This window comes from Aotus nancymaae, unplaced genomic scaffold (genome assembly GCF_030222135.1).
Source record: "Aotus nancymaae isolate 86718 unplaced genomic scaffold, 86718_ANA_hifiasm-v0.15.2.pri h1tg000079l, whole genome shotgun sequence".
In the NCBI taxonomy this organism is placed as follows: Eukaryota; Metazoa; Chordata; class Mammalia; order Primates; family Aotidae; genus Aotus; species Aotus nancymaae.
In genome coordinates, this window is record NW_026988494.1 from 575,546 (window position 1) to 600,968 (window position 25,423).

Consider the following 25,423-nt stretch of genomic DNA (forward strand, 5'->3'; position numbering starts at 1 on the left):
GAAGTCAGGTGTTCGAGACCAGCCTGACCAGCATGGTGAAACCCCATCTCTACTAAAAATATAAAATTAACTGGGTATGGTGGTGCATGCCTGTAATCCCAGCTACTTGGAAGGCTGAGACAGGAGAATCGCTTGAACCCGGGAGGTGGAGGTTGCAGTGAGGCGAGATCCTGCCATTGCACTCTAGCCTGGGTGACAAGCGAGACTCTGTCTCAAAAACAAAAAAAAGATATAAATTTTCTTAGTCCACAAGAATCCTTTTGTGTGTGTACAAGATGACTGCAAAGAAATTAGAGCCAGTTACAAACTGGATGAATTACTCAGAACCAAATCATTCCAAAAGTAAAATGATTAAAATCCTTTTGAATATTTTATAGCCAAACAATTATATTTAATAAGGGATGTGGGTGCATTTTGAGATGTGAGGCGAAAGCCATAGAGCCTAAGAAAGACCTTAAAAAAATGAAGATTTGAGCAAAGGTAAACTCACTTATCCCGAGCTCAGACACAGACCATCCAAATTCAGTTGTGTCTTAACTCACAGGTAAGAGGATGCTGGTGGGTCCATAATGCAATGGTCCGGGCCCCCAGGCATCTTGCTTCCTGGGTTTCTGGCCCACCCCCCCAACATCAATCTGGACCATCACGCAGGCCTCTGTCCTGCTTACACCTGAGTGTTGATCTGTCAGTAACTCATTTCCTTGCTTTGGCCCTCAGTGTCCACACTCCCGCAGTCCTCTTGTGCATAACTCCTGGTTGTCCTGCCCCTGATGTCTGCATAATCCTGACCACAGCAGAACTGTCTTCCGCCATCCCAGCCCTCAGAACCCACCTATCTCATGCCTCCCCTCCTACTTTCAGCTTTTATTTATTTATTTATTTATTTTTGAGTCAGAGTCTCGCTCTGTCACCCAGGCTGGAGTGCAATGGTACAATCTCGGCTCACTGCAACCTCTGCCTCCTGGGTTCAAGTGATTCTCCTGTCTTAGCCTCCCAAGTAGCTGGCATTACAGGAATGCATCATCATACCTGGCTAATTTTTTATATTTATAGTAGAGATGGATTTTCGCTATGTTGGCTAGCGGATCTCAAACTCCCAACCTCAGGTGATCCACCCGCCTCGGCCTTTTAAAGTGCTGGGATTATAGGCATGAGCCACCACACTTGGCCTTTGTTTTTTTTTTTTTAAGAGATGAGATCTGACTCTGTCACTCAGGCCGGAGTGCAGAGGCACAATCATGGCTCACTCAAGCCTCAAACTCCTGGGCTCCAGCGATCCTCCCAATTCAGCCTCCCAAGTAGCTGGGACTATAGGCAATCGCCACCATGCCCAGCTAATTTTTCTTTTTAAAATTTTTTTTGTAGAGACAGGGTCTCACTATGTTACCGAAACTGGTCTTGAACTCCTGGCTTCAAGTTATCTTCCCACCTCGGCCTCCCAAAGTGCTGGGATTACAGGCATGAGCCACTGTGCCCAGCCTACTTCCAGCTTTAGAATGACTTTGAAAGGCTGGGAACTCCAATACCCTTTCTGGCTTACTAGGAGAATTGCCTTTTCTCTGAAAAACTCCTATTTGTCACTGACTAGAGAGAGCATCCCAGGTAGACAGTTTTCACTGTTTGGATAACAAATGCTCATTCTGACCACAACTGATTAGCCAGCCTGTGCTGTGAGAATGCTACCCATGCGCTTATTATGGGAACTGGCGCCTTCAAAGAGACGGTCTGGCTTTGTGTTTGTTTTCCTCTGTTTATCCAGTTTTGGTCAGGAGGCATGTGTGAGTATATGCGTGTACAACTATCACTGGCCTCATGCCTAATGGCTTACCACGGAAGGGCGATTCAGCAAAGCAACTCACTGCTGAATTAACAGGATCGGTTCTGGTTCTGCCCTGACTGGCTCACTGCAAGGGTAAGACCCTCAGTGTCTCTAATCAGCTTCATAATAGGTAAAGCCAGAGTAAAAACACTATTCCCCTTTGCCACAGAGTGGCAAAAGAGGACAATGAAATGATTCTGCCCGTTGCTGAATCCCACAGAAAGAAAGGCCAAGGTGGGGCCAGGCACAGTGGCTCCCACCTGTAATCCCAGCATTTTGTGAGGCCGAGGCGGGCGGATCACCTGAGGTCAGGAGTTCAAGACCAGCCTGGCCAACACGGTGAAACCTCATCTCTACTAAAGATACAAAAATTAACCAGGTGTGGTGGCAGGCGCCTATAATCCATGCTACTTGAGAGGCTAAGGCAGGACAATCGCTTGAACCCAGGAGGCAGAGGTTGCAGTGAGCCAAGATCACACCACTGCATTACAGCCTGGGCAAGACTCCACTCAAATTTTTTTTAAAAATGCCCAGGAGGAAATCTAACTGATCATGGAGACGCGGTGGCTTCGCCTCTCCCTAACATTCGGTGACTATGGAGGCGGGACTCCTGCCCGCTGGGAGGAATAATCCTGCTCTACCCCCACCCCACCAGGGATCATGCCAGGTGGCTACAGCCTCCTCAAACACTGTGAAGAAACAGACAATCCTCATGAAGAGGCGTGGCTGCAGGGGGGGTGAGGTCACCCGACTGTCTGACTCCAGTGAGGCACCAAGATGCAGCCATCTGCACAGCTGAGGTGGCCACAGCTGGGCCACTGCACGGCAGTGGTTGACTGTGGGTCCTGTGAACACCCCAGCAGCAAGCAGAGGTCAGGGATGTGAGCAGGGAGTGGGCACAGGTCCTCCGTAGAGTGACGCAGACGGGGCTGCTCCACAGCTCAACAGACTCTCAGGAACTCGCGCTTATCAGATCAAACACAGACCACAGGAGCTGTAAGCTCGTCAGCGGCCAGGCACAGCTAGGGCCAGCCCCACCCTGTCTGCCCTTGGCCGGAAGAGGAGCTGGGGCCCCTCTGGCAGAAACAGTGGCCACAAAACAAGGTCTCCTAGCTCTGCTGCGGCCTCTGCCACAGTGTCTGGGGTGACCTTGCCCCACGAGGTGGCATCAGGAGCAGAGGAATGGCAGTCACCCACACGGGATGGGGGTCTCTGGCCCAGCTTCAGGAGGTCAGTGGATTCCCTGGAATTATAAGTAAAAGCAGGGTGTGTCCATAAACCTACGCATTTACCTGGAGAAGGCATGCATGCTTTTCATCAGCCTCCCTCGCGAAACAATCCACAACTCCCCCCCGCAAGTTCTTTCTGAGAGGTGACCAAAAGCAAGGCCCTGACAACTGGGACACAGCTGGGGGTGGGACAGTGGGGCTGGCTGTGCAGTCGGGGGTGGGTTGAGGGCAGTGGTCATAGGGCAGCTTTAATTATTTTCTAGTTTGCCAAGAACTGCTTCTGTTGCCATAGATGCTCTAGATGACATCCGATCATCACTCTCATCTCTGTCTCTCTCGGGCCAGAGGCCACAGGCCCATCCTCATCTTCTGGACACTGGCCCTCAGCAGAGAGCAGAGAAACACACACCTCAAGCAGAGAGCCCACCTACAACTCTCTGGCCAGGCCACCTGACACCGTGGCAAGAGCTTTCCTCCAGGAGGAAATACCTAAGGGTTAAAAAGAAATGACCTGGAATGCGGAGCTGGAGTCCCGCGTCTCAGCAGCTACATTTCTTTCTGGGAAAATCCCCTGCTTTCTGGCAAGGGGTCAGGCAGGAGTTAAAGGCTCTGAGCTCTGTGTAACCCGACCCAGTGGCAGCTGTGCGTTTTGCAAAATGCCCACCCAGCCCTGCCTTTCTCGGGATGGGGCTAAACAGCAGGTCACCCTTTCCAAACGAGGCAGCCTCCAAGGCTGAGAACTCTAAAACCCTCATCTGAGCTGCATTTATAAATCATGATTCAGCAGGAGATTGAATTCACTCTTCCCCAACCAAAAAAAAAAAAAAAAAGTCTTCCCAAACCCTCTCACACAGGAGAGGGTTTCATTTTTCATTTATTACTGTGAGGTTCTCTGCTCTAAATTCTCCGTCTCTGACACTCCTGGAGAAATGACCTCAGGAGCTCTCAGGAAGATGAGGACAAGTCAGGAAGGGCGGGCAGGCCTGGGCCTCTGGCTGCTCCAGCCGGGGGAGGCGGCCACATTTCTCACCGCAAGGCATGCACAAATTGCCGGCAGCTGTGCTAGCAAGGCTGGACTTGAAAGGGCCCTTCCCCCAGCCCTGAGGTCATTCTCTCCCTCTTTAATCTGTCCTGACGCTGCCCTGCATCTTGTGCCTTGGTACCGGGCCATGTCTGCCGGACTCTGCCTGCACGCCACAGGCACAGGGACATGCTGCCCCCCCAGCCAAGGGCGGCCTCTCTTCCAGAGGCCCCCAGTCCCCTCCAGGTTCATCTTCTGATCAGCCAGGGTGCAAGGCTCCCAAAGCTTGTTACAAGATGGAGCCGGTAGACCCTTGGCTCAGGGGCCCCCAGGCCTCAAGCCCCTGAGGATGAGAGGGGATGGCAAGGCAGAAGAGGCCCCCAAGAGGCCTGCAGTGAGGGGGCGTGGGGAGTGCAGGGCTTCCGAAACCTCAGTGCTGGCCGGCTGCCACCTGGCTCTGCTCACTGTACAAAGAGTTCCTCTTTCTGGGGAGGCTCTAAATCTCCCGGCCTTTTTATCACCGCTGCATCACGGGTCAGCAGTGGTGCCTGCTCCAGGGAAGGGCTGCTAATAGAAGCTGAATTCAGCAGTGACATGTGGGCACCGTTAACCAGCCCCCACCCCAGCTCTCAGCACAAGAGAGGGGCTGCTCCAGCCCCTTCTGTACAAACGGGACTGGGGACGCCTGGCAGCCACCTGCCCTAGTCCCTAGCGGTGATCTGGCTGCTGAATGTCCTCCTGGCAATCTGAGTGGCTTCTCAGGCCTTCTTAGCCTTCCCTCCACAGTGATCCTGTCCAGGTGAATGATGAAATTCCAGCGAAGCCCCAGCATTTTCTGAGTTACTTCTGTTTGACTGTACACTTTGAGAGAATCCTTCACGGTTGCTGGATTTTTGGTGATTGTTGTTGTGTTCCCTTTCATCCCGATTACAAAAAAAAACGGTCACAGGTCATGTTCCACCCCTACCCCAGCTTCACCACCACATAACACGTCCTGTGCAGGAGCTGGGAGCATTAAGGATTGATGTGTTCAAGGAGGAAGAGGCTACAGGGCCACCCTCCAACAACTTGCTAACCACATACCTCTGCAGCCGCCCATCAGCAGCTAAGTTTCCACAGGCAGTATGTGGGGTCGGGGAGCATTTCAGCACCACGCAACGTCCCAAAATACTAATGCCCAAAGGACTGGGGACTGGACACTTCCCCTTGCTTAGAAACCAGATCGACTTACAGAGCAAGAATTCCCAGAGTTCCAGGTCAACATTACCTTCGAGATGTAGGTCAGCTGCAAAGCTCCGACAGCTCCTGCCCCGACTGCCAGATTCTGAAAGACACAGTTTTCATTTTAAGAAGGCTGTAGAAACAGCACCAGGAGACAGAAGACCAAGATTCTAGCTGTTAATGCCACTTTCCTGGCAACCTCGAGCAAGTTACTCAGCCATTCTTTATCATGCATTCCTCACCTGTGATGCTAATTTCTCGATAATGATTCAGGATTCCTGATGGAAACCTGTGACATTAACATTATGCCCAAGCCTTATCTATTACAGAGAAATATTCTAGTACAATGGTAAAAGTGTATGCTCACACTGGGCATAGTGTGAGCATGCCTATAATCCCAGCACTTTGGAAGGCCAAGATGGGAGGATCCCTTGAGGCCAGGAGTTTGAGGCCAGCCTGGATAACGTATCAAAAAACTTTTAAATTAGCTGGGTATGATGCCTCACACTTGCGGTCCCAGCTCCATGGAAGGCTGAGGTGGGAGGACCCCTGGAGTTCACGAGGTGGAGGCTGCAGTAAGCCCTGTTAGTGCAACTGTACAACAGAGCGAGATCCTCTTTAAAAAAAAAAAAAAAAAAAAAAAAGCGTATGCTCCACTGTGAACAAGTTCCTTAACCACTAAGCCTCAGCTTTTCCTTCTGTGAAATAGGGATAATAGTATCTGCCTCATAAGAAAGCTGTAAAAATGAGTTAATACATTTAAGAAGGCCAGGCACAGTGGCTCACGTCTATAATCCCAGCACTTTGGGAGCTAAGGCAGGCAGATTGCCTGAGGTCAGGAGTTCCAGACCAGGCTGGGCAACATGGTGAAACTCCATCTCTACTAAAAACATAAAAATTAGCCGGACATGTGGCACGCACTTATGGTCCCAGCTACTCGCGAAGCTGAGGCAGGAGAATCGCTTGAACTCGGGAGGTAGAGGTTGCAGTGAGCTGAGATCTCGCCACTGCACTCCAGCCTGGGCAACAGAGTGAGTCTCCATTCCCCAGAAATAAAAAAATAAATGAATACATTTAAGAGCACTTGGAATTGTCTCTGGTATGTAGAAGACTCTCAGCAAGTTTGAGCTCTTATAGTTTTTGCATGTGTCCTGACATCTCACTGACTCTGTCCTGTTTTATGCCAATGCAACATTTTTTATAATACATAGGATTCAAACTCACACAGTATAGAAATAATATATATAATATATATGTCATATATATTATATAAATTATATAATATATAATACATGTTATATATGTTATATATATTATAACATAATATTATAATATATAATATATACATAATATATAATATGTATATTATAATATATATGTAATATATATATATGTTGAGCCCGTTTCATAGGGCTGTTATGAGTAGCAAAGGGAAGATGTCTGTACAGTATAAAACACAAAGTGAATGCACTATCACCACAGCAGGAGACTCACAGGCACCAGGTCTGGCGATGAGCCCCACCCTGGCACACGCTCTCTGGTTTTCATGTCCCCATTGGCAGGGATGAAGCAGCAAAAAGTCAGGGCAGTCCCACGCCAGAGTCAGAGTTAAGGTTAGAAATCACAGCTGTGGGGCTTCGAATGCACACCATTATCCTGTGAATCTGAGACTCTGTTCATAGCTCTTGCTGACCTCTTAAACTGTTGCCAAAAGCCTTCAAGAAAAATCTCTGAAGCCCCCATTACCTGGGGTCTTCTCAAAGCAATAAAAGGAGGTGAATCTTGGATAAAGGGAATTTAGTAAATGTACCTAAGAATTCTCAGTGAAATGACCTATCCTATCAGGAGACAGCCTTAAGAAATGTCTCAGGTGTGCCAGGTGTGGTGGCTCACGCCTGCAATCCCAGCACTTTGGGAGGCCAAGGCAGGTGGATCACTAGGTCAGGAGTTCGAGACCAGCCTGGCCAGCATGGTGAAACCCCGTCTCTACTAAAAATACAAAAATTAGCCAGGCATGGTGGTACACTCCTGTAGTCCCAGCTACTTGGGAGGCTGAGGCAGGAGAATTACTTGAACTCGGGAGATGGACAGAGGTTGCAGTGAGCCAATATTGCACCACTGCACTCCAGCCTGGGCAACAGAGTGAGATTCTGTCTCAGAAAAAAAAAAAAAGAGAGAGAGAGAAAGAAAGAAATGTCTCAGGTGGACCAGGTATGGTGGGTCACACCTGTAATCTCAGCACTTTGGGAGGCTGAGGTGGGAGGACTGCTTGAGTCCAGGAATTTGAGACCACCCTAGTCAACACAGTGAAACTCCATCTCTCTAAAAACATTATATATTTCTTTTTCTTTTTTTTTTTTTTTATAAAGACGGGGTTTCACCATGTTGGCCAGGCTGGTCTTGAACTCCCAACCTCAGGTGATCCGCCTGCCTTGGCCTCCAAAGTGCTTGGATTACATGTGTGAGCCACCATGCCCGGCCTAAAAACATTATATATTTCTTTTTCTTTTAGTTCTTTTCTGTAAATGTCTCCTCAGGAAGTAGGGAAGAGTCCTTCTAACCCCAGTTATTTAAATTAACACACATCATTTGAAGCAAATTCAAGCAAGAAAATGGACGGGGATAATACCACCAAAAAAAGGATTCTCAGAACCTGAGAATCTTAGAGTGGAGGACCTAGAAACGACTCTGCACTCCTTGTTCTTCCCTCTCTGAATGAGGCAGTAAGCTAAGAGCTGCCTCTCACAGCCAGATTCGAATGTGAACTGCGGATAGTCTGATTTACACTTCTATTTACACACTTTTTCAACCACATAGCGACTGCTTTTCAGGGTTTGTTTGTTTGTTTGTGTTTAGGAAACCTCGATTAGGTAGGGAGAGACAGGCCTTGCAGCCCCTAAATTAGAATCCACATAGGAGCCCCAGCTCCCAATAGGCATGAGTGACAGACATTGCCCTGGAGGGGAATGAGGCCCGCTCTGGGCAAAGACGCTGCACTGCCCAAGGTCAGACTTCCAGAGGGAGACCCACAGGCTCCGGGGACACAGGAGCTGCAGGACTCTGCCGAGGACCAAGCGTCTGCCACCACCCCCAACCCCATTTTGCAGTTTAGGAAAGTGGCTCATGAGTGAGGGGATTTGTCCAAGGTCACATAATTGGTGGCAGAGCCTAAACCAAAGCCGACTCTCAATGCCAGTGGCCTGGAAGTGGCATGGGGTAATTTGAAAAGCCTGAGCTGTTGGAATTCTAGCTGTGACATTAACGCTCTGTAACCACAGACAAGTCTCTGTACCTATAAAACGGAGATGATAAACCCCGTTTTGTAGGGCGGTGGGGAGAATTCCATGGAAAGACACAAGACAGCCCAGCCTACTGGAACGCCAATTCCCCTCCCACAGCACTAATTACAAGATGCAAACGCCGAGTCTCAGAGCTACTGCTGCACCACACACTCTCCTTACCCCAAACCGCAGCCCAGTGGCCTCCAGAGTCCCAGCCTGAATGATGAGTGATGAAGTGGGATTTGGGGAACCATTCAGACGCTAACCCATACGGCACAACAACGATGAGCTGATCGGGTTTCAACTACCTCATCCCCTCTGCCCCTCGAGGGCTGCTCCACCCTCTGTCCCAGCCGCCCTGGCAGCTCTCCCTGTTCAGAGAGAAGGATGCAGCACCCAGGACCCCAAGGGTGAGGGCGGGGGTCCTCACCCCTTCACCCACACTCCACCCATAGTCTGTTCCTGGGCTCAACTGTACCACCTCTCTGCCGGGAGAAGCCAGGAAAAGCCAGGAAAATATGACTCGTGTCTGATGCTGCCTCCCTCCCACCTTCCTCCTCACCCAGGGGAAACGGGAGACACGGGAGAAAACAGCCCCAGGATCCCTGAGGCTTGATCCAAATTGATGCTCAGTGTCCACTCCAGTGACTGGACCTAGAAGATGGACAGTGACAGCTGAGTGCCAGGTGACACATCAGCAGTCCCTGGCAGGTGCTTCCTGATCAAGGAAAACAGGGACGGCCTGCCTGAGCCGAGGGCCAGGCAGCCAGTATCAGGGCAGGAAGGCTGAGAAACAGCACCTAGGGAGGGGCAGGGCATCAGAGCTGGGGAGGGGAGCTCACCCAAGCTGTCCCCCTCTTCCCTGGCCACAGATCAGACTCCTTTAGGAAAAGGACAAACTCAGGACTCTCCTCCCCAAAGCCTTCTCCAACCAACTCCAGCCTGCCGTGACCTCCCCTCTCTCTGGATTCAGGCACACAAATCCTTCTCCAACTTCGGCACGCACCAGAATCTCCTGGAGAGCTTGTTTTTAAAACCCCAAGAATGGCCGGGTGCAGTGGCGCACACCTGTAATCCCAACATTTTGGGAGGCTGAGGTGGGAGCATCGCTTGAGGCCAGGGGTTCAAGACCAGCCTGGGCAACACAGCAAGACTCTGTCTCTACAGAAAATAAAATAAAGAAATTAGCTGGGTGTGGTGGTAACGCATTTGTAGTCCCAGGTATGTGGGAGGCTGAGGTGGGAGGATTACTTGAGCCCAGGAGTTCAAGGCTGCAGTGAGCTATGATCGTGTCACTGCACTCCAGCCTGAATAACACAGTGAGACCCTGACTCTATTTATGAAAAAGAAAAAAGAGATTTTAAAAAAAAAAAGCCCACACTCAAGCTTCCCCCACAGAACACTGAATGAGAGTTAAATGGAATGTGGTCAGAACATGTACATTTTTAAATGCTCCCAGGCGATCCCTAAATAGGCCCAAGTTTGAGAACAGCTGGTCAGCAGGACAAAACCCTAGCCTTGGACTCTGTACTTGGAGTATGTTTTTCTGAGAGTTTAGACAAGCCCACCAGGTTCATAAAGTACTGGAAGATCAGTGCGCTCTGCTCACCACTGGCAAACAGCGTTTCCTTGTGACATCTACCAGCTTCCAACTTGGAGGTCACTTCAGTTTGCAGTTCCCATGACCTAGGCAAGGCCTCTGTGGGACAGGAATCAGGATCCGGTAGAAGAGGCAGGAAAGGACTGAACCCCGTTGAAAAGGGGGTCAAGAGTGTAGGGGCAGAGTTGAGACAAGGGCCACAGGGAGAGCGACAGGAAGCATAGAGATGAAGGCATCTGAGCAGATACGAAGTGGAGCCAGTGGGTGGTGGGAATGAAGTTCTGGAGGGCCGCTTATGCCAATCACCTCGGGAGATTTATTTATTTACTTTTTTGAGATGAAGTCTCGCTCCATTGTCCAGGCTAGACAGTGACATGATCTCAGCTCACTGCAACCTCCACCTCCCGGGTTCAAGCAATTCTCGTACCTCAGCCTCTCGAGTAGCTAGGATTTACAGGCGTGCACCACCATGCCCGGCTAATTTCTGTATTTTTAGTAGAGATGGGGTTTCAACATATTAGCTAGGATGGTCTTGAACTCCTGACGTAAGGTGATCTGCCCGCCTTGGCATCCCAAAGTGCTGGGATTACAGGCATGAACCACCATGCCCAGCCACCTTGGGAGATTTCTAAACAAACTAAGATGCATGCTTCATCCTCAGGGTTTAAACTGGTCTGGGATAGGGTCCAGGCAGCTGCCTGTTTTCAGAGCGTCCAAGGGATTCCATGTGCCTCCAGGTTGGAGGTCATGGCTGTAGGCACCAGCTGGTCCTGCTGACTCTGCCCTAGAGACACAGCAGCTGGTGAGAGCAAAGGCCAGGCCAGCCAGCAGCCCACAGAGTTACCCTGGCTGCTGCACCAGCAGCCACCAGAGAGGAGGGAGGAAAGTAGGAGACGGGGAGGGAGAGGGAATGGAGATTCCGGTGCTGTGCCTGGCTGGCAGCGATCCCACGTGAGGATCTCTACAAATCAGGAATGGCCTGCACATTTGCTGGACTTCTAAATTTTGTGGAACCACATAGGGAACAGGGCAGCTTCCTGTTAAAAGATAGGTGGTTTTAGGCCGGCCGTGGTGGCTCACGCCTGTAATTCCAGCACTTTGGGAGGCCCCACAGGGTGGATCACCTGAGATCAGGAATTCAAGACCAGCCTGGCCAATACCCGTGAAAGCCCGTCTTTACTAAAAATACAAAAAATTAGCCGGATGTGGTGGCAGGCACCTGTAATCCCAGCTACTTGGGAGGCTGAGGCACAAGAATTGCTTGAACCCAGGAGGCAGAGGTTGTAGTGAGCCGAGATCATGACACTGCACTCCAGCCCGGGTGACAGAGCCAGATTCTATCTCAAAAAAATAATACTGATAATAAAGATAGGTGGTTTTATAAAGACATTGCCAGTACCTTCCTTTCTGCCCATGAGCTCTTCTGCCACTGGGGCCTTGGAGGAGCTAGCTCCCCAGGAGGGGAAACTGTATGGCTTATTCTTTTCCATCACCAAGGAAGCAGCTGAGGTGCCCATACAGGGATGTGGCACACCTCCCACGTTAAGCCTTTTTCTAGCAACAGCAGTATTTTTTGTTGAAGGAGAAATTTTTACCCATGTGACTTCTACTCCCTTCCCCCTCTTCCAGTGAGAGTCAAAAAGAACAGAGAAATGACCAGAAGACCCAACTATCGAGCCATAAACTCACAGACTGTCAGCACTCAAAGGTCCTGTGCACACCTCTTCATTACTACACATGAGTCCTCTAAGGCTCAGCTGGGGAAGTGACTTCCTCAGGGAGCCAAATTAAAGACAGAGCTCAAACTCCTAACATCAATCTGGTGCTTTGGCAAAGTAACAGCCTGGGAAAGAAAGAGGGAAACTGACATATATTTAGAAATTATGATGTGCCAGGCAGGCTGCTAGGCACTGTCACACGTGGTCGCCTATTCCTAACAATCCCATTTCACAGACAAAGAAACCAAGGATGGGGCCAGTGAAGGAACCTGCCCGAGGTCACACAGGCAGCAAGCAGGGGAGCCGGTATTCAAGCCCAGCTCTTCCTGATTCCCAAATCCCATGTGCTTCCCTTGAGGCCCTGCCACCTCCACAAGACATTATCAATGGAAGGTAAATACAAGAGCAGGACCAGCAGGGTTACACCAAAAGACGCCCAGTGTCACTGCCCAAGCTGGGCAGGGCAGGAACTTGTCCAACTGGTTCTTGGATGCCAAACTCCAATAGACCAGGGATTCAGAGCGGAAAAGGGGAAGGAAGGAGAGATGCTGGTACCATCTGACCTTCTCTTACAGGCCCTTGCAGTGTCCAACAGGCGGTAAAATGCAACTAGCGGGAGAAGGAGGGAGGGGACATCCCTGCGAATCCCAGAGCTAGGGCACAAGCTGACATGGCTGTCCGTGAGCTAAAACCATAGTTTAGCCACCAAAAGCCAAGGCCATCTAGACTCATAGTAAAGAACGTGCCTGCAGAGGGGATATGGCTCGGGGTAGACGTTTGAATGCAGGAGAGGGGTGTGACAGGACTGGGAAGGAGGAGCACGGCTGCCGCTGCCCCACATTCCAAAGCCCTCACCCTGACACCAGCAACCAGAGCAGGGAGCCAAGCAATTCCCAGGCGTCAGGTGACCTGGGCCGTGGCTCTACCTGCTGCTCTGGTGCCAAACACCTCTCCTCCCCTCTGCCCTGTAGGTCCACTTGCTGATGCTAAGGTGGAGACACAGGACATGCTAATAGCCACTCTCCCCATTCTCCAGTTCAAAGTGTGTATTTAATCTTTCCCTTCAGGACAAGTAGATTCTATATCATCCTCTGCTGCATGGGTTTCATGTTTTCATTCTATTACTTGAATGTCAATTTCTTGTTGACAGACAACAAGAAATCAGCTTTAGACAGGATGAGGTTCGCTGTGTGTAAGTCTCTCGGCCATCGCACCCCCCATTCCCTTTATTTCTGTCTTCCAACTCTGGTGACAGAGACTTAAAGACCAGGTCAGGCTGGGCGTGGTGGCTCATGCCTGTAATCCCAGCACTTTGGCTGAGGTGGGTGCATCACTTGAGGTCAGGAGTTTGAGACCAACCTGGTCAACATGGTGAAACTTTGTCTCTACTAAAAATACAAAAATTAGCTGGGCATGGTGGCATGCACCTGTAATCCCAGTTACTCAGGAGGCTGAGGCAGGAGAATCGCTTAAACCCGGAAGGTGGAGGTTGCAGTGAGCCAAGATCACACCATTGCACTCCAGCCTGGGTGACAGAGTGAGTGAGACTCCAGTTCAAAAAGAAAAAGAAAAACAAAAACAAAAAAAACAACCCAAAAACACCAGATCAGAGGCCTGAGCTTCAGATAATCTCCTGGATGAATTTGGGTCCCAACTCTGAGTGTAGGCCACCTAAGTGGTTCTAAAGCTGTAAACCCAATAAGCCAACTCCATCAGCCCTTTCTTCAAACCAGCCTCAAACTCAATGTCATTTCCCCTCCCACTTCTCATCGGTTTCCCTCTCCCCTCCCCAATCTCTGTCAGTAATCCCACCTCCTTTCCCCAGTCAACCAGGTACTAAGCTTTCAAAGATTCTTCCCTCGAGTGGCCTCTAAACCCGCCCCCCTCCTCTCCATTCCCAGCACCTCAGGCATATCAGGAATCTCTGTGACAAATCCCCAGCTGTCATCTCCAGTTCCTGCTCACCCCACCTCCCCATCCATCCCGATGTCCTGGCCAGAACAAACTCTCTTAACAGATAACATCTGCAGCACTTTAGAGCTGTCAAAGCATTTTCACATACATTATTTACTCTTCACAGCAACAATGTCACAGGTAGAGATCACTGATAACATTACCATATATTGCAGATGCGGACAGGAGGCTCAAAAATGGATGTTTCCTTAATGAATGTATTTATCATGTTGTCCTGCGCTTAACTGATAAAACTAATAAAACTGGGCCCTGAAGCAAAATCTAATATGAACCCCCCTCCCAAACATGCAATAACCTCCTTTGCCTTAGAGACACAATTTAAATGATAAGAAATTAATAAAATGACTTTTTTTTTGAGACAGGGTCCCGTTGTGTAACTCAGGCTGGAGTATAGTGTCGTGATCGCAGCTCACTGCAGCAGTCTCTTAACTCCTGAGCTCAAGTGATCCTCCCACCTCAGCCTCCCAAGTACCTGGGACTACAGGCATACGTCACCATGATTGCCTAATTTTTTTATTTTATTTTATTTTATTTTATTTGTAGAGATGGAGTCTTCCTATGTTTCGCAGGCTGGTTTCAAATTCCTGGCCTCAACTGATCCTCCCACCTCAGCCTGGTATACCATTACAGACATGAGCCAGCATGTCTGGCCATAGCATTCTTTGGTACATAACTAGATATATAAATATAGAAAGAGATGTATATAATAAATATATCGAACAAATGTTGAAGGTTAAAATCTGACAACAACATATAACCAAAGAGAAGTTTTGAGAAAACTTAGAACAGTCATCACTATGGTTTTGCAGAAGTTATTTAACCTCTGCTAAGTTTCATGGCTTCTACCTGTTTAGCTGCTTGGACTTTAATACTGAGTAGTGCTAATTCTTAACACAGCTGTTTCAATGTGCTGCTCAGTTTTTAATTTTTTAAAATTTAGACAAAGTACATCCTGTTATAAAGATACGAATTGTTTTAAAAATACGATGGCTACAGAAAACACATAAAGCAAAATTGCACTTTTTTATTTTACATTAAGCTCTCAAAAAGCCCACATATAATTTTAATTCTAAACACGTTTTGAGCAGGCCCGGTCAAATCCAGCAGTGAGCTATGATTGCGCCCCTACACTCCAGTCTTGGAGACAGAGTGAGACCCTCTCTCTAAAAAAAATTTTTTTTTTAAGTACTTTTTAATAATAATTTTACCCTTAGCAAAATTTGCATTTGGTAAAAGTACAGATCTGTCACTTAAAATCTTCTTTTGGGATTTTTTTTTTTTAACCACAGGATTCCGAGTTCTTATTCTAACACACTATAGACAAAAGCACATCAGCAATTCTACTGACTTCTGGAAATCACGTGCCCACATGGATAGTTAAGATACCACTTACACAAAATCCATGAATTTAAGACACTTTGCCCAAACAATTACTGAAGATCTGAAAGTTATCATTAGGAGATAGCCTCATAGGCAGAGATCATCTCCAGACAGACACAAGAAGCTGTTAAGACTGGCTGCCCAGGGAACTGAAGTGGGAGGGAGAAATTTGTCACTAACTCTGCTTTCCTGGGTTTGAAATTTTGCACCATGTGCACCTATTGCCCAATTTTTTTTTTTTTTTTTTTTTTTTGAGATAGAGTCTCACTCTGTCTTCTAGGCTGGAGTGCAGTGGCTTGATCTGGGCTTACTGCAACCTCCGCCCTCCCAGGTTCAAGTGATTCCCCTTGCCTCAGCCTCCCGAGTAGCTGCGACTACAGGCAGGCACTACCACATCCGGCTAATTTTTTTTGTAGTTTAGTACAGACGGGGTTTCACCATGTTAGCCAGGAGGGTCTCGATCTCCTGACCTCGTGATCCGCCCACCTCGGCCTTCCAAAGTGCTAGGATTACAGGCGTGAGCCACCACGCCCGCTACTGCCCAATTTTTAAAGAACGTTATTTCCTGGTTCCTGGTATTTTGACAGGTTGAAGCATACAATACAAAAATTATTCCTGGCTTTCAGCCAAAATTTGCTCAGGAAAGTTTCACATTTAAAAAAAAAAACAAAATGCCAATTTTCACCTAGCCTTTGAGACAACAGTATTGTCCATTATACGTCATGTGTTATTATAACGTCCTCCCATACTTTTTTATGCTTTCTACTAAAATGCACCAAATATCTATCTTGTTACCAACACTGCCAACGCTCTTCACCCCATCAATGGAAAGAACTGCTTTCAGTTTATTAAAAAAATAATAAAACAAAAGCAAAGGGCTTTCATTGGCATCCCAGTGTTACCAAGAGCCATGCTATCATTTTGGTTATTTGATAATCCATGAGTCATACCACGGCCTTTGGAAAGTAAAAGCATCTCCATATTTTTTGGAGAAAGTAGAAAAAAAAAAAAAAACATTTGACAGAGTAAATTTGACAAGACCAGCAATCTAGTGGAGTATTGTTTTCACCCATCTGTTGACACTTTGTGCAGGGCCATAGAATTTGGTCTTGCAATTACTTAGCCAAGTGGACATTAGAGGCGTGGGACATAAGCAATACTCTGGAACTGAAACACAGTTACTCTGCAGATTGCTGTACTAGAGTAGAGCAGCCCTAAGAAATTTCATCTCCTTTATCATGACAGAAACCAATGTGAAATTAAAATGCAAGCGCTAGTCCTATAATATTGTAGTAACATTTTAAGGAAAATTCAGCCAGCATTTGTTTCTGTTCAAGAATTACTTGATTGCATGCAAGATGAGTAAGTTCTAGATAGGGGAGACTGGCTGTATTACATCATGCCTATAGTTAACAATACGGTATCATGCATTTAAAAATGTGTTAAACGGGGGCCGGGCATGGTGGTTCACGCCTGTAATCCCTGCACTTTGGGAGGTCGAGGCAGGTGGATCACTTGAGGTCAGGAATTCGAGACCAACCTGGCCAACATGGTGAAATCTTGTCTCTACTAAAAATACAAAAAAAACAGCTGAGTATGGTGGTGGGCGCCTGTAATCCCAGCTACTCGGGAGGCTGAGGCAGGAGAATCACTTGAACCTGGGAGACAGAAGTCATAGTGAGCTGAGTTTGAGCCACTGCACTCCAGTCTGGGTCGCAAGAGTGAAACTCCATCTCAAAAAAAAAAAACAAAAACTGTTAAAAGGGTAGATCTCATGCTGAATGTCCTTACTATCATTTTTTAAAATTATGTTCGCTTGATATTGTCAACATATTGATTTTTAAATGCATTAGCCAAATCAGTGTCCATCATCAATAATACTGAGACTTTCCATTTATATGGGTCCTTTTTAGCTAATGAGTTTTTGTTCTGTATCAGTTTAGAGTCACCACTGCCTGTATGAAAAGGCTTGATTCATTACTTAACCACCCTGATTCTAAATTCTGCCAGACATTTAAGGCCGTGCCTAGCCCATGCTGTGTTCGGATCACCGACACGGCCCTACTGTACGCCCATCTAGCAGATATTGCCACTGGCCTCCCAAATTCCCTCCATTTCTTTTTGCCGTTTGGCTGTGCCTTCCAGGGCCTGCATCCACAGCTCTGCTTCAGAGAACTGTCTCTGCGCTGCCGGAAGCCATTCTGCCACATGTGCAGAGCTGGAGCCAGTGACTGCCCGATGCAGGCACAAGAAAGCCCAGCTCCCTGAGACAAGGCTGAGGCATGACTCACCCCAGAGCTCCTGCAGGCCCACGGTGAAAGGAGACTTGCTCAGATTTCCACCTGAGCTCACACCCTTGTCTGGCCTCCTCCCTTCCCTGTCCTCCTTCCCCAGCAATCTTCACAGTCCCTGAGGGATGTTTCCTTAGCAAGGAACTTGCCGACAGATCTTGTCTGAGCACCTGACTCCTCGTCTTAGGGTCTTCTTCTGAGGACTCTAACCTTAAATGCCGCTCCAACCAGGCGCGCTCACTCCCCTTCCTTTACCCCACAATGACTGTTGTTTCCCACACCTAGAATGCCCTCCTCCACCTCTTCAGCTCTGCTTGGGTCAGGGTGTGTATAACAATCAAATGACATCTTGTAAGTGAGAACCAGGCCAGGTGCGGTGGCTCAGGTCTGTAACCCAGCACTTTGGAGGCCGAGGTGGGTAGCTCACCTGAGGTCAAGAGTTCGAGACCAGCCTGGCCAACATGATGACATCCCGCCTCTAATAAACTCAAAAATTATCCAGGCATGGTGGCACACACCTGTAATCCCAGCTACTCAGGAGGCTGAAGCAAGAGAATTGCTTGAACCCGGGAGGTGGAGGTTGCAGTGAGCTGAGATCACGCCACTGCACTTCAGGCTGGGCAACAGAGTAAGACTGTCTCAAAAAACTAAATAAATAAAAAATATAAAGCAAAGTAAGTGAAAACCCACAAAATGCTCTGCAAATGTGAATAATGTATAGCAAAAATGAACCACACACATCTTTCAACATCTGGATCTAGTGACACCTCCTCTATGAAAGGGGGCCCCCAGCTCTCCCCACCCCATTTGTATTTAATTGTCTATTTCCCCCAAAACAGTATAAACTCTATGAAGGCAAAGACTGTCTTGTTCACTGATGTAGCCGCAGTATCTAGATAAGCATCTGGCACACTGAACAAATTTAGTAAATATGTTAATAGTGCTATTGAACTCCAGGATCTCCTGTTCTCAGGAAATGAAGGGATAAAAGGCAGGTTAAGGATCACCTAGAGAATCAGCGAGGTGGCTCACACCTGTAATCCCAGCACTTTGGGAGGCTGATGTGGTCGGATCATTTGAGGTCTGAAGCTGGAGACCAGCCTGACCAACATGGTGAAACCTCGTCTCTACTAAAACACAAAAATTAGCCAGGTGTGGTGGTGGAAGGATCACCTAGAGTGCCCACACTCCACGAGATAAATGACTTGCCTAAGATGTAAATCAACTTATTGTCAGAGCCAAGATTGCAACCTTTATCTCCTATCTCCCCAGCCTGAGAACTTTCCGTCTGAGACTCTACCTCCAAGTCTTACATCGTTCCCTTCCGGGTGGCGGCAAAGGAAAATAGCAACCCCTTCTCTTTCATCCCAAATACTGGCATCCAGGCATTGACACTGGCACTTAATAATATGCTACCCTGTTATAACGATATGCCAGGATTATTAGCACCATGGTTTCCTGTGTGTTGTTTTCCTCTCCCCAACGAAGCCTGAAGCATCCTGGTGGCAAAGGCCTCATTTTCCACATCATCTACAGGACCTTGCACAGGGCTGAGCACAGACATCAGTAGGGGAGAGAGGCAGACAAAGGGAGGCTGCACACCCGAGTCAGATGGACCTGGCTCCAGCTCTGCGTTTACGAGGGACAGCAGACCCTGGGCCCCGGGATTATTGAGAGGTTCAAAGCATTTCATACCACGGCTGGTACATGACAACCACTTAGTCAATATAAGCTGCAATGAGTAATAACAGAAGTAGCAGCAGCAGTAGCAGATTCACGCTCAGTGAACACCAGCTACCCGGGGGCGTCAACACACAAAGATCGGAGACCTGGGTCCAAAAACCTTCTGCTTATTACTGCCTATTAAACAACTAAGAAAACATTATCAGGGGTCTCCTTTTTCCTATCAAATGAAGATGTTCAATGACCACACACAGTTCTCAATGCCTCTCTTCATAAGAATGGATCAAAATCCCCAGACCAAAATTCCCAGGATGCCTCTCTCTATAGAGAGGCCCTATGCCCAGTCCCAGGAAAGCAATGTTGGGCGCTCCACATTCCCTAAGGACCTGACTTCTAACCACTTCCTTCCCTGGCCCTCTTTAGTTCATTCATTCATTCATTCAATGAACACATATTTATTAAATGCTGGACACTATGATCAAAAACTAAGCCACATGAGTGCCCTACCTTCTAGGACCTCCCAGCCCCGAGAGTCTTCAGGTTTCTCTTTCTTAATCGGAAACTACCTTTGCAGGCTCTCCGTTCTCCCAAGCCGCCCTTAGATGCCTGTCTGATTATCAGCAATAATGGCAGGGGCACTAGAGTTAGACTGCCAGGGTTAGAATCTCAGCTGCGCTACTTTCTTATCACGTAACCACAGGCAAATCTTCCAGCCTCACCTACCTCATCTTCAGAATGAGGGCAATAATACCTACCAATTAGACTTGTTGTCAGAATGAAATAAAAACCCAATGAAGTGTGCTTGGCACATAGTAATAAATGCTCACTAATACCATTTTATAACTTACCTGAAACACCCACGTTTGAATCTGGAGTGGCTGTTTGGCCATTCACACGGCAAAGAACTAACCCAACCACGGAAGAAGTAAAATGTCCTGAAGTATTTCTGTATCATAGCAAGACTCTCCTTTTTCAAGAATATGCCAAGCCAGGTAAGCTCTACTGCTTCCCGGGAAAACGTAGAGAATCCCCAGCAGTGGGCTGCTAGTGAGTTCTACCTGGTAATTCAAACTCGAAGAAGCTTCTACCACAAAACACTCTGAGATCTCAGCTGGCAGGAAAGAGTAACAGCCTGACCTGGGCTGGGGGAGCCTGCTACAGAGGCTGACCCCAGAGAGTCTAGAAGGCAGCCCGAGGCACAGCGTCCAGGCTTGGCACAGGTTCTGGTCCCCAGTGACAATCAAATCAGAGTGAGGGGAATCCTGACAACTGTCAATATTCAAGTTCCAAGATGGTGCCACTGTGGTCCTGGGTGATTGGCTGCTGACGGCACAAGTCTCAGTCTGTGACCCATGGTATGAAGAAAGATCCAACTCTCCAGGGAGGCAGCTGGCAACAGCCAGATAGGATTCCCCAAGCAAGTCAATTTGGGTGAAGCATAGCCCTAGTGGGAAAGCATGGCATGAAGCAGGTAAATCAAGACAAAAATCCATTCGAATGACTTGTGCTCAGATGGCAGGTGAGTGGGAGGAAGTACGCAAAGAAGGAGAATGAAGAGGGAATTCAAAGACCCGTAAGTTACCCAGGGCTCATCTCTGGTGTGCCCAAAGCCAAGTCTACTGGCAACAAAGACTTAACTCCGGCCAAAGCAGGAGCATCACTTGAAACCAGGAGTTAGAGACCAGCCTGGTCAACATAGTAAGACCCCCCACCCCGAATCTCTACAAAAAATAAAAATAATTAGCCCAGTGTGGTGGACTACACCTGTAGTCCCAGCTACATGGGAGGCTGAGGTGGGAGGATCCCTTGAGCCCAGGAGTTTGAGGCTACAGTGAGCTATGACTGCATCACTGCAATCCAGCCTGGGCAACTAAGACCCCAAATTAAAAAAAAGGCTGGGCATGGTGGCTCAAGCCTGTAATCCCAGCAGTTTGGGAAGCCAAAGCAGGCAGATCACTTGAGGTCAGGTATTCAAGACCAGCCTGGCCAACATGGTAAAACCCTGTCTCTACCAAAAATAAGAAAAATTAGCTGGGCATGATGGTACATGCTAGTAACTCCAGTTACTCAGGAGGCTGAGGCAGGAGAATCACTTGAATCCAGGAAGAAGAAGTTGCAGTGGGCCGAGATCGTTCCACTGCACTCCAGCCTGGGTGACAGAGTGAGACTCTGTCTCAAAAAAAAGATAAAAGAAAAGAGCAAAGGAAGGGAAAATGATATGGCAGGCCCTGAAGGCAAACTAGGCCCATTACATGACAAATAGCAGCATTCCAGGCTGAGCTGAGGGTGTCACAGTGTGCCTAGAAAGGATTCATTCTGAATACTCAGCACTTCAAAATGAAAATAAGCAACAGGTTTATCAGGGCTGCAGGGTGAAACACGGGGCTCAGTTATACTTGGGGTTAATCTTTCCTGGAGAAGGCAATTAGCAGCAGCTGATTTTCTGAGTATGTTTTCCGCATCTATACTGTTTTTCTCAAATGCCCAAGGCCACTAGATGATTAGTCCCTGGGCAGTGACCTAGAGATTCACATAACTCGTTTTCCACAACACATCTTAAAGCACAACTCCATCCCTGGGACATCCAGAATTTCCTCTTCCCAAACCTCAGAACCAAAGCCAAATCCCAGACCTCACACCCTTCTACATCCCAACACAGCTACAACCTATGACCTTGCTGTTCAGAGGCCATGCCAGTGTTTGCAGGCTCATTCCACCAAATTGCTCAAGGGCAGGGGAGGGAAAGAGCTAGCAGCACTCAGGGCCAGAATAAGAAAAGCCTTGAGATCCCAAATCAGGGTGAAGCAACTTGTTCCCAGAGCAGAGATGACTCCAGGGACCCCGAGACATAGCACTCAAAGGTAGGTGGCCCCCATTTTGTGCCTGACCTCCACAAGATGCTCAGCAAGTCACCTGATTCTGGCCACGTCCTTGACTACCTCCAGTGCAGTGTCAGAGGCTCTCTTCTCATCTGCACCATGAGGAAACAAAACTGGGTGACCTCCAAGGGCACCTCCAGTCCAGGGTTCTAGGACTTCCTGAGTCAGGAGACAAAAGAAGTCCAACATGTGTCCAGCTCAGGGAAGCAGGTCACATTCTCTGCTGGGGAGGGGCCCCCAGACTAGAAGAGCAGGAGCAGCCACAGGCCACAGCCCTAGAGAGAAGTGACAGGAAACAAGCCACGCCTTGGAGCCGGGATGCAGGACTTGGACTCACAGGCGGATCCTGGCTGGCCTCTATTTGAGAGAGCAGACACCAGATACCAGGGTCAGGAGAGCGTCCTTCTCTCCAAGCTAAGATCTGAGATGGTTTTCTGTGTGTGTGTGTGGTGTGTATGGTATGTGTATGTATGTGTGTGTGCCTATGGTATGTGTCTGTATGTGTGCATGTATGTGTCTGTGTGTACATGGGGTATATGCACATGTGGTGTGTGTGGGTGTGTATATGGGGGTTGTGTGTGTCTCTGTGTGTGTTGTGATGTGTGTGTATGGGTTGTGTGTGTATGTGGGTGTGGTGTGTGTGTATGGGGGCATGTGCATGTGTATGGTGTGTCTGGTGTGTGTATGGTTGTGATGTGTGTGTATAGGGTGTATGTATGTGCGTGCATGCGTATGTATGTGTGTATACGTGTGTATGGTGTGTGTGTAGTGTGTGGTATGTTTATGGGGTGTATGCATGTGTGCATCTGTGTAGTGTGTATATGGTGTGTGCATGTGTGTATGTGTGACGTCTGTATGGTATGTGTGGTATGCGTGTATGAGATGCATGTGTATGAGGTGTGTGTCTGTCTGTGTGGTATGTGTGTATGGGGTGTGTGTGGGTTGTATGTGTGCATGAATGTTCACATGTGTGTCTGTGTCTATGTAGTATGTGTGTATGGGTGTGTGTGGTACGTGTGCACATGAATGTTCACATGAATGTGTCTGTGTATCTGTGTGGTATGTGGGTGTGTGTGTGGTGTATGTGTGCATGGACGTTCACGTGTGTGTGTGTCTGTGTGTGTCTGTGTGGTATGTGAGTATGGGGTGTGTGGTACATGTGTGCATGAATGTTCACATGTGTGTGCGTGTCTGTGTGGTATGTGTGTATGGGGTGTGTGTGGTGTATATGCACATGAATGATCGTGTGTGTGTGTCTGTGTGTGTGTCTGTGTGTGTTGTAGAGTTGACCCCTCCCTGCTGATCATCAGTTGTGTTACTCATGAGCCCAGACCTGGAGGCTAACCCCGTGTGCATTCCTCCGGCGCAGTGATGGGCACCCAGTCACCCCACCCCTTCCCACTGACCCGAGAATCTCACCTGGGGGTTGTCCATGTACCAGAGGAGGCAGTTGGCCTGGGTGTCCAGAATGAAGTACCTCCGCAGAAACTTGCCGCTGTTCTCATGCTCCTCGATGTCCAGAAACCCACAGATTCGGTTCTGCCGATCCACATAAGGCATTCCTGGGCTCTGCTCACATCACCCTGCATGCAGGAGGGAGGTGCTGATGAGAACGAAGACGAAGCAGCTCTGCCTCAGGACCTGTGGGAATCTTTCCCAGAAGCTGGGCTGAGACTCTCTCACCAGCTTCCTTCCATGGGGCACCAAACGTTCCACCACAAACCCTGGAAACCACTCCCAATATTAAGCACCCATAAAAATGCATTCACACGTATTCCACGCACTTTTCGGAGGCTCTATGTGCCCAGGATAGCACTGGGCACTTTACACTCATAGAGGAGATAAACCCAAACTTTAGATCAGTGGCCTGCATTCAAATTCCAGTTCCAGACACTTGTTAATTGTATGACCACCAATTATTTAACCTTCATGTGCCTCAGCTTCTGCATCTGTAAAACAGGGTTAATAATAGTACACCTCGGGCCGGGCATGGTGGCTCACGCCTGTAATCCTAACACCTCGGGACGCCAAGGAGGGCAAATTGCCTGAGCTCAGGATTTCAAGACCAGCCTGGGCAACACGGTGAAACCCCGTCTCTACTAAAATAGAAAAAATAAGCTGGGCACGGCAGTGGTGTGCGCCTGTTGTCCCAGTTACTCGGGAGGCTGAGGCAGGAGAATTGCTTGAACCCAGAAGGCAGAGGTTGCAGTGAGCTGGGCCACTGCACTCCAGCCTGGGTGACAGAGCAAGACTCCACCTCCACCCCCCCCAAAAAAAGTACACCTCATAAGGCTTGGGCTGAGAATTATGTGGTATGCATACAGTAAGCACTTCCTCAACAGCAGCTGTTATCATTGCTCTGCACAAAACCTTGTGAAGTGGCTCACAACTCAATTTTATACATGGAAGAAACTATCTCAGAAAGGATGTAAGCTCCAATTCAAACATCTGGATAAAATTCTGCCAGGCTCTTGAGCAATACCCCACAAGCACAGGCAACCAAAGCAAACGTGGACAGGTAGGATGACTTCAAGTTAAAAAGCTTCTGCACAGCAAAGGAAACAATCAAAGTGAGGAGGAAAGCCAGAGAATGAGAGAAAATCTGCAAATTACCCATCTGACAAGGGATTAATAACCAGAATATATAAAGCGCTCAAACAACTCTATAGGAAAAAAATCTAGTAATCTAACTTAAAAATAGACAAAAGATGTGAATAGACATTTCTCAAGAAAAACACATACAAATGGCAAACAGGCATATGAAAAGGTGCTTGACGTCACTGATCATCAGAGAAATGCAAATCAAAACTACAATGAGATCTCATCTCACCCCAGTTACAATGGCTTTTATCCAAAAGACAGGCAACAACAAATGCTGGTGAGGATGTGGAGAAAAGGGAACTTTGTACACTGTTGGTGGGAATGCAAATTAGTACAACCGCTATGGAGAACAGTTTGGAGGTGCCTCAAAAAACTAAAAATAGATCTACCATAGGATCCAGCAATCCCACTGCTGGGTATATACCACCCAAAGAAACGAAATCAGTCTATCGAAGAGGTGTATCTGCACTCCTATGTCTGTTGCAGCTCTGTTCTCAATAGCCAAGATTTGCAAGCAACCTAAGTGGCTATCAGCAGATAAATGGATAAAGAAAATGTGGCTTAGATATACAATGGAGTACTATTCAGCCATAATAAAGAATAAGATCCTGTCATTTGTAGCAACATGGATGGAACTGGGGATCATTATGTTAAGTGTGAAAGAAGCCAGCCACCGAAAGACAAACATCTCATGTTCTCACTCATTTGTGGGATCCAAAAATCAAA

General features: G+C 48.0%; 1 protein-coding gene across 4 annotated transcripts in view; it reads right to left on the reverse strand.

Annotated features, from left to right (window-relative positions):
• The window catches only part of PLEKHA2 (pleckstrin homology domain containing A2), a 73,908-nt gene that overhangs the window by 33,948 nt on the left and 14,537 nt on the right, over nucleotides 1-25,423 (reverse strand). For all 4 annotated transcript variants that reach the window (XM_012476059.3, XM_012476058.3, XM_012476056.3 and 1 more), the window contains exons 2-3: nucleotides 23,516-23,679; nucleotides 5,337-5,393 (exon numbers count right to left, since the gene is read on the reverse strand). In XM_012476059.3, the coding sequence (XP_012331482.1) occupies nucleotides 5,337-5,393; nucleotides 23,516-23,656 (198 nt within the window). In that variant the 5' untranslated portion in view covers nucleotides 23,657-23,679. The remainder of the gene's footprint in view (nucleotides 1-5,336; nucleotides 5,394-23,515; nucleotides 23,680-25,423) is intronic.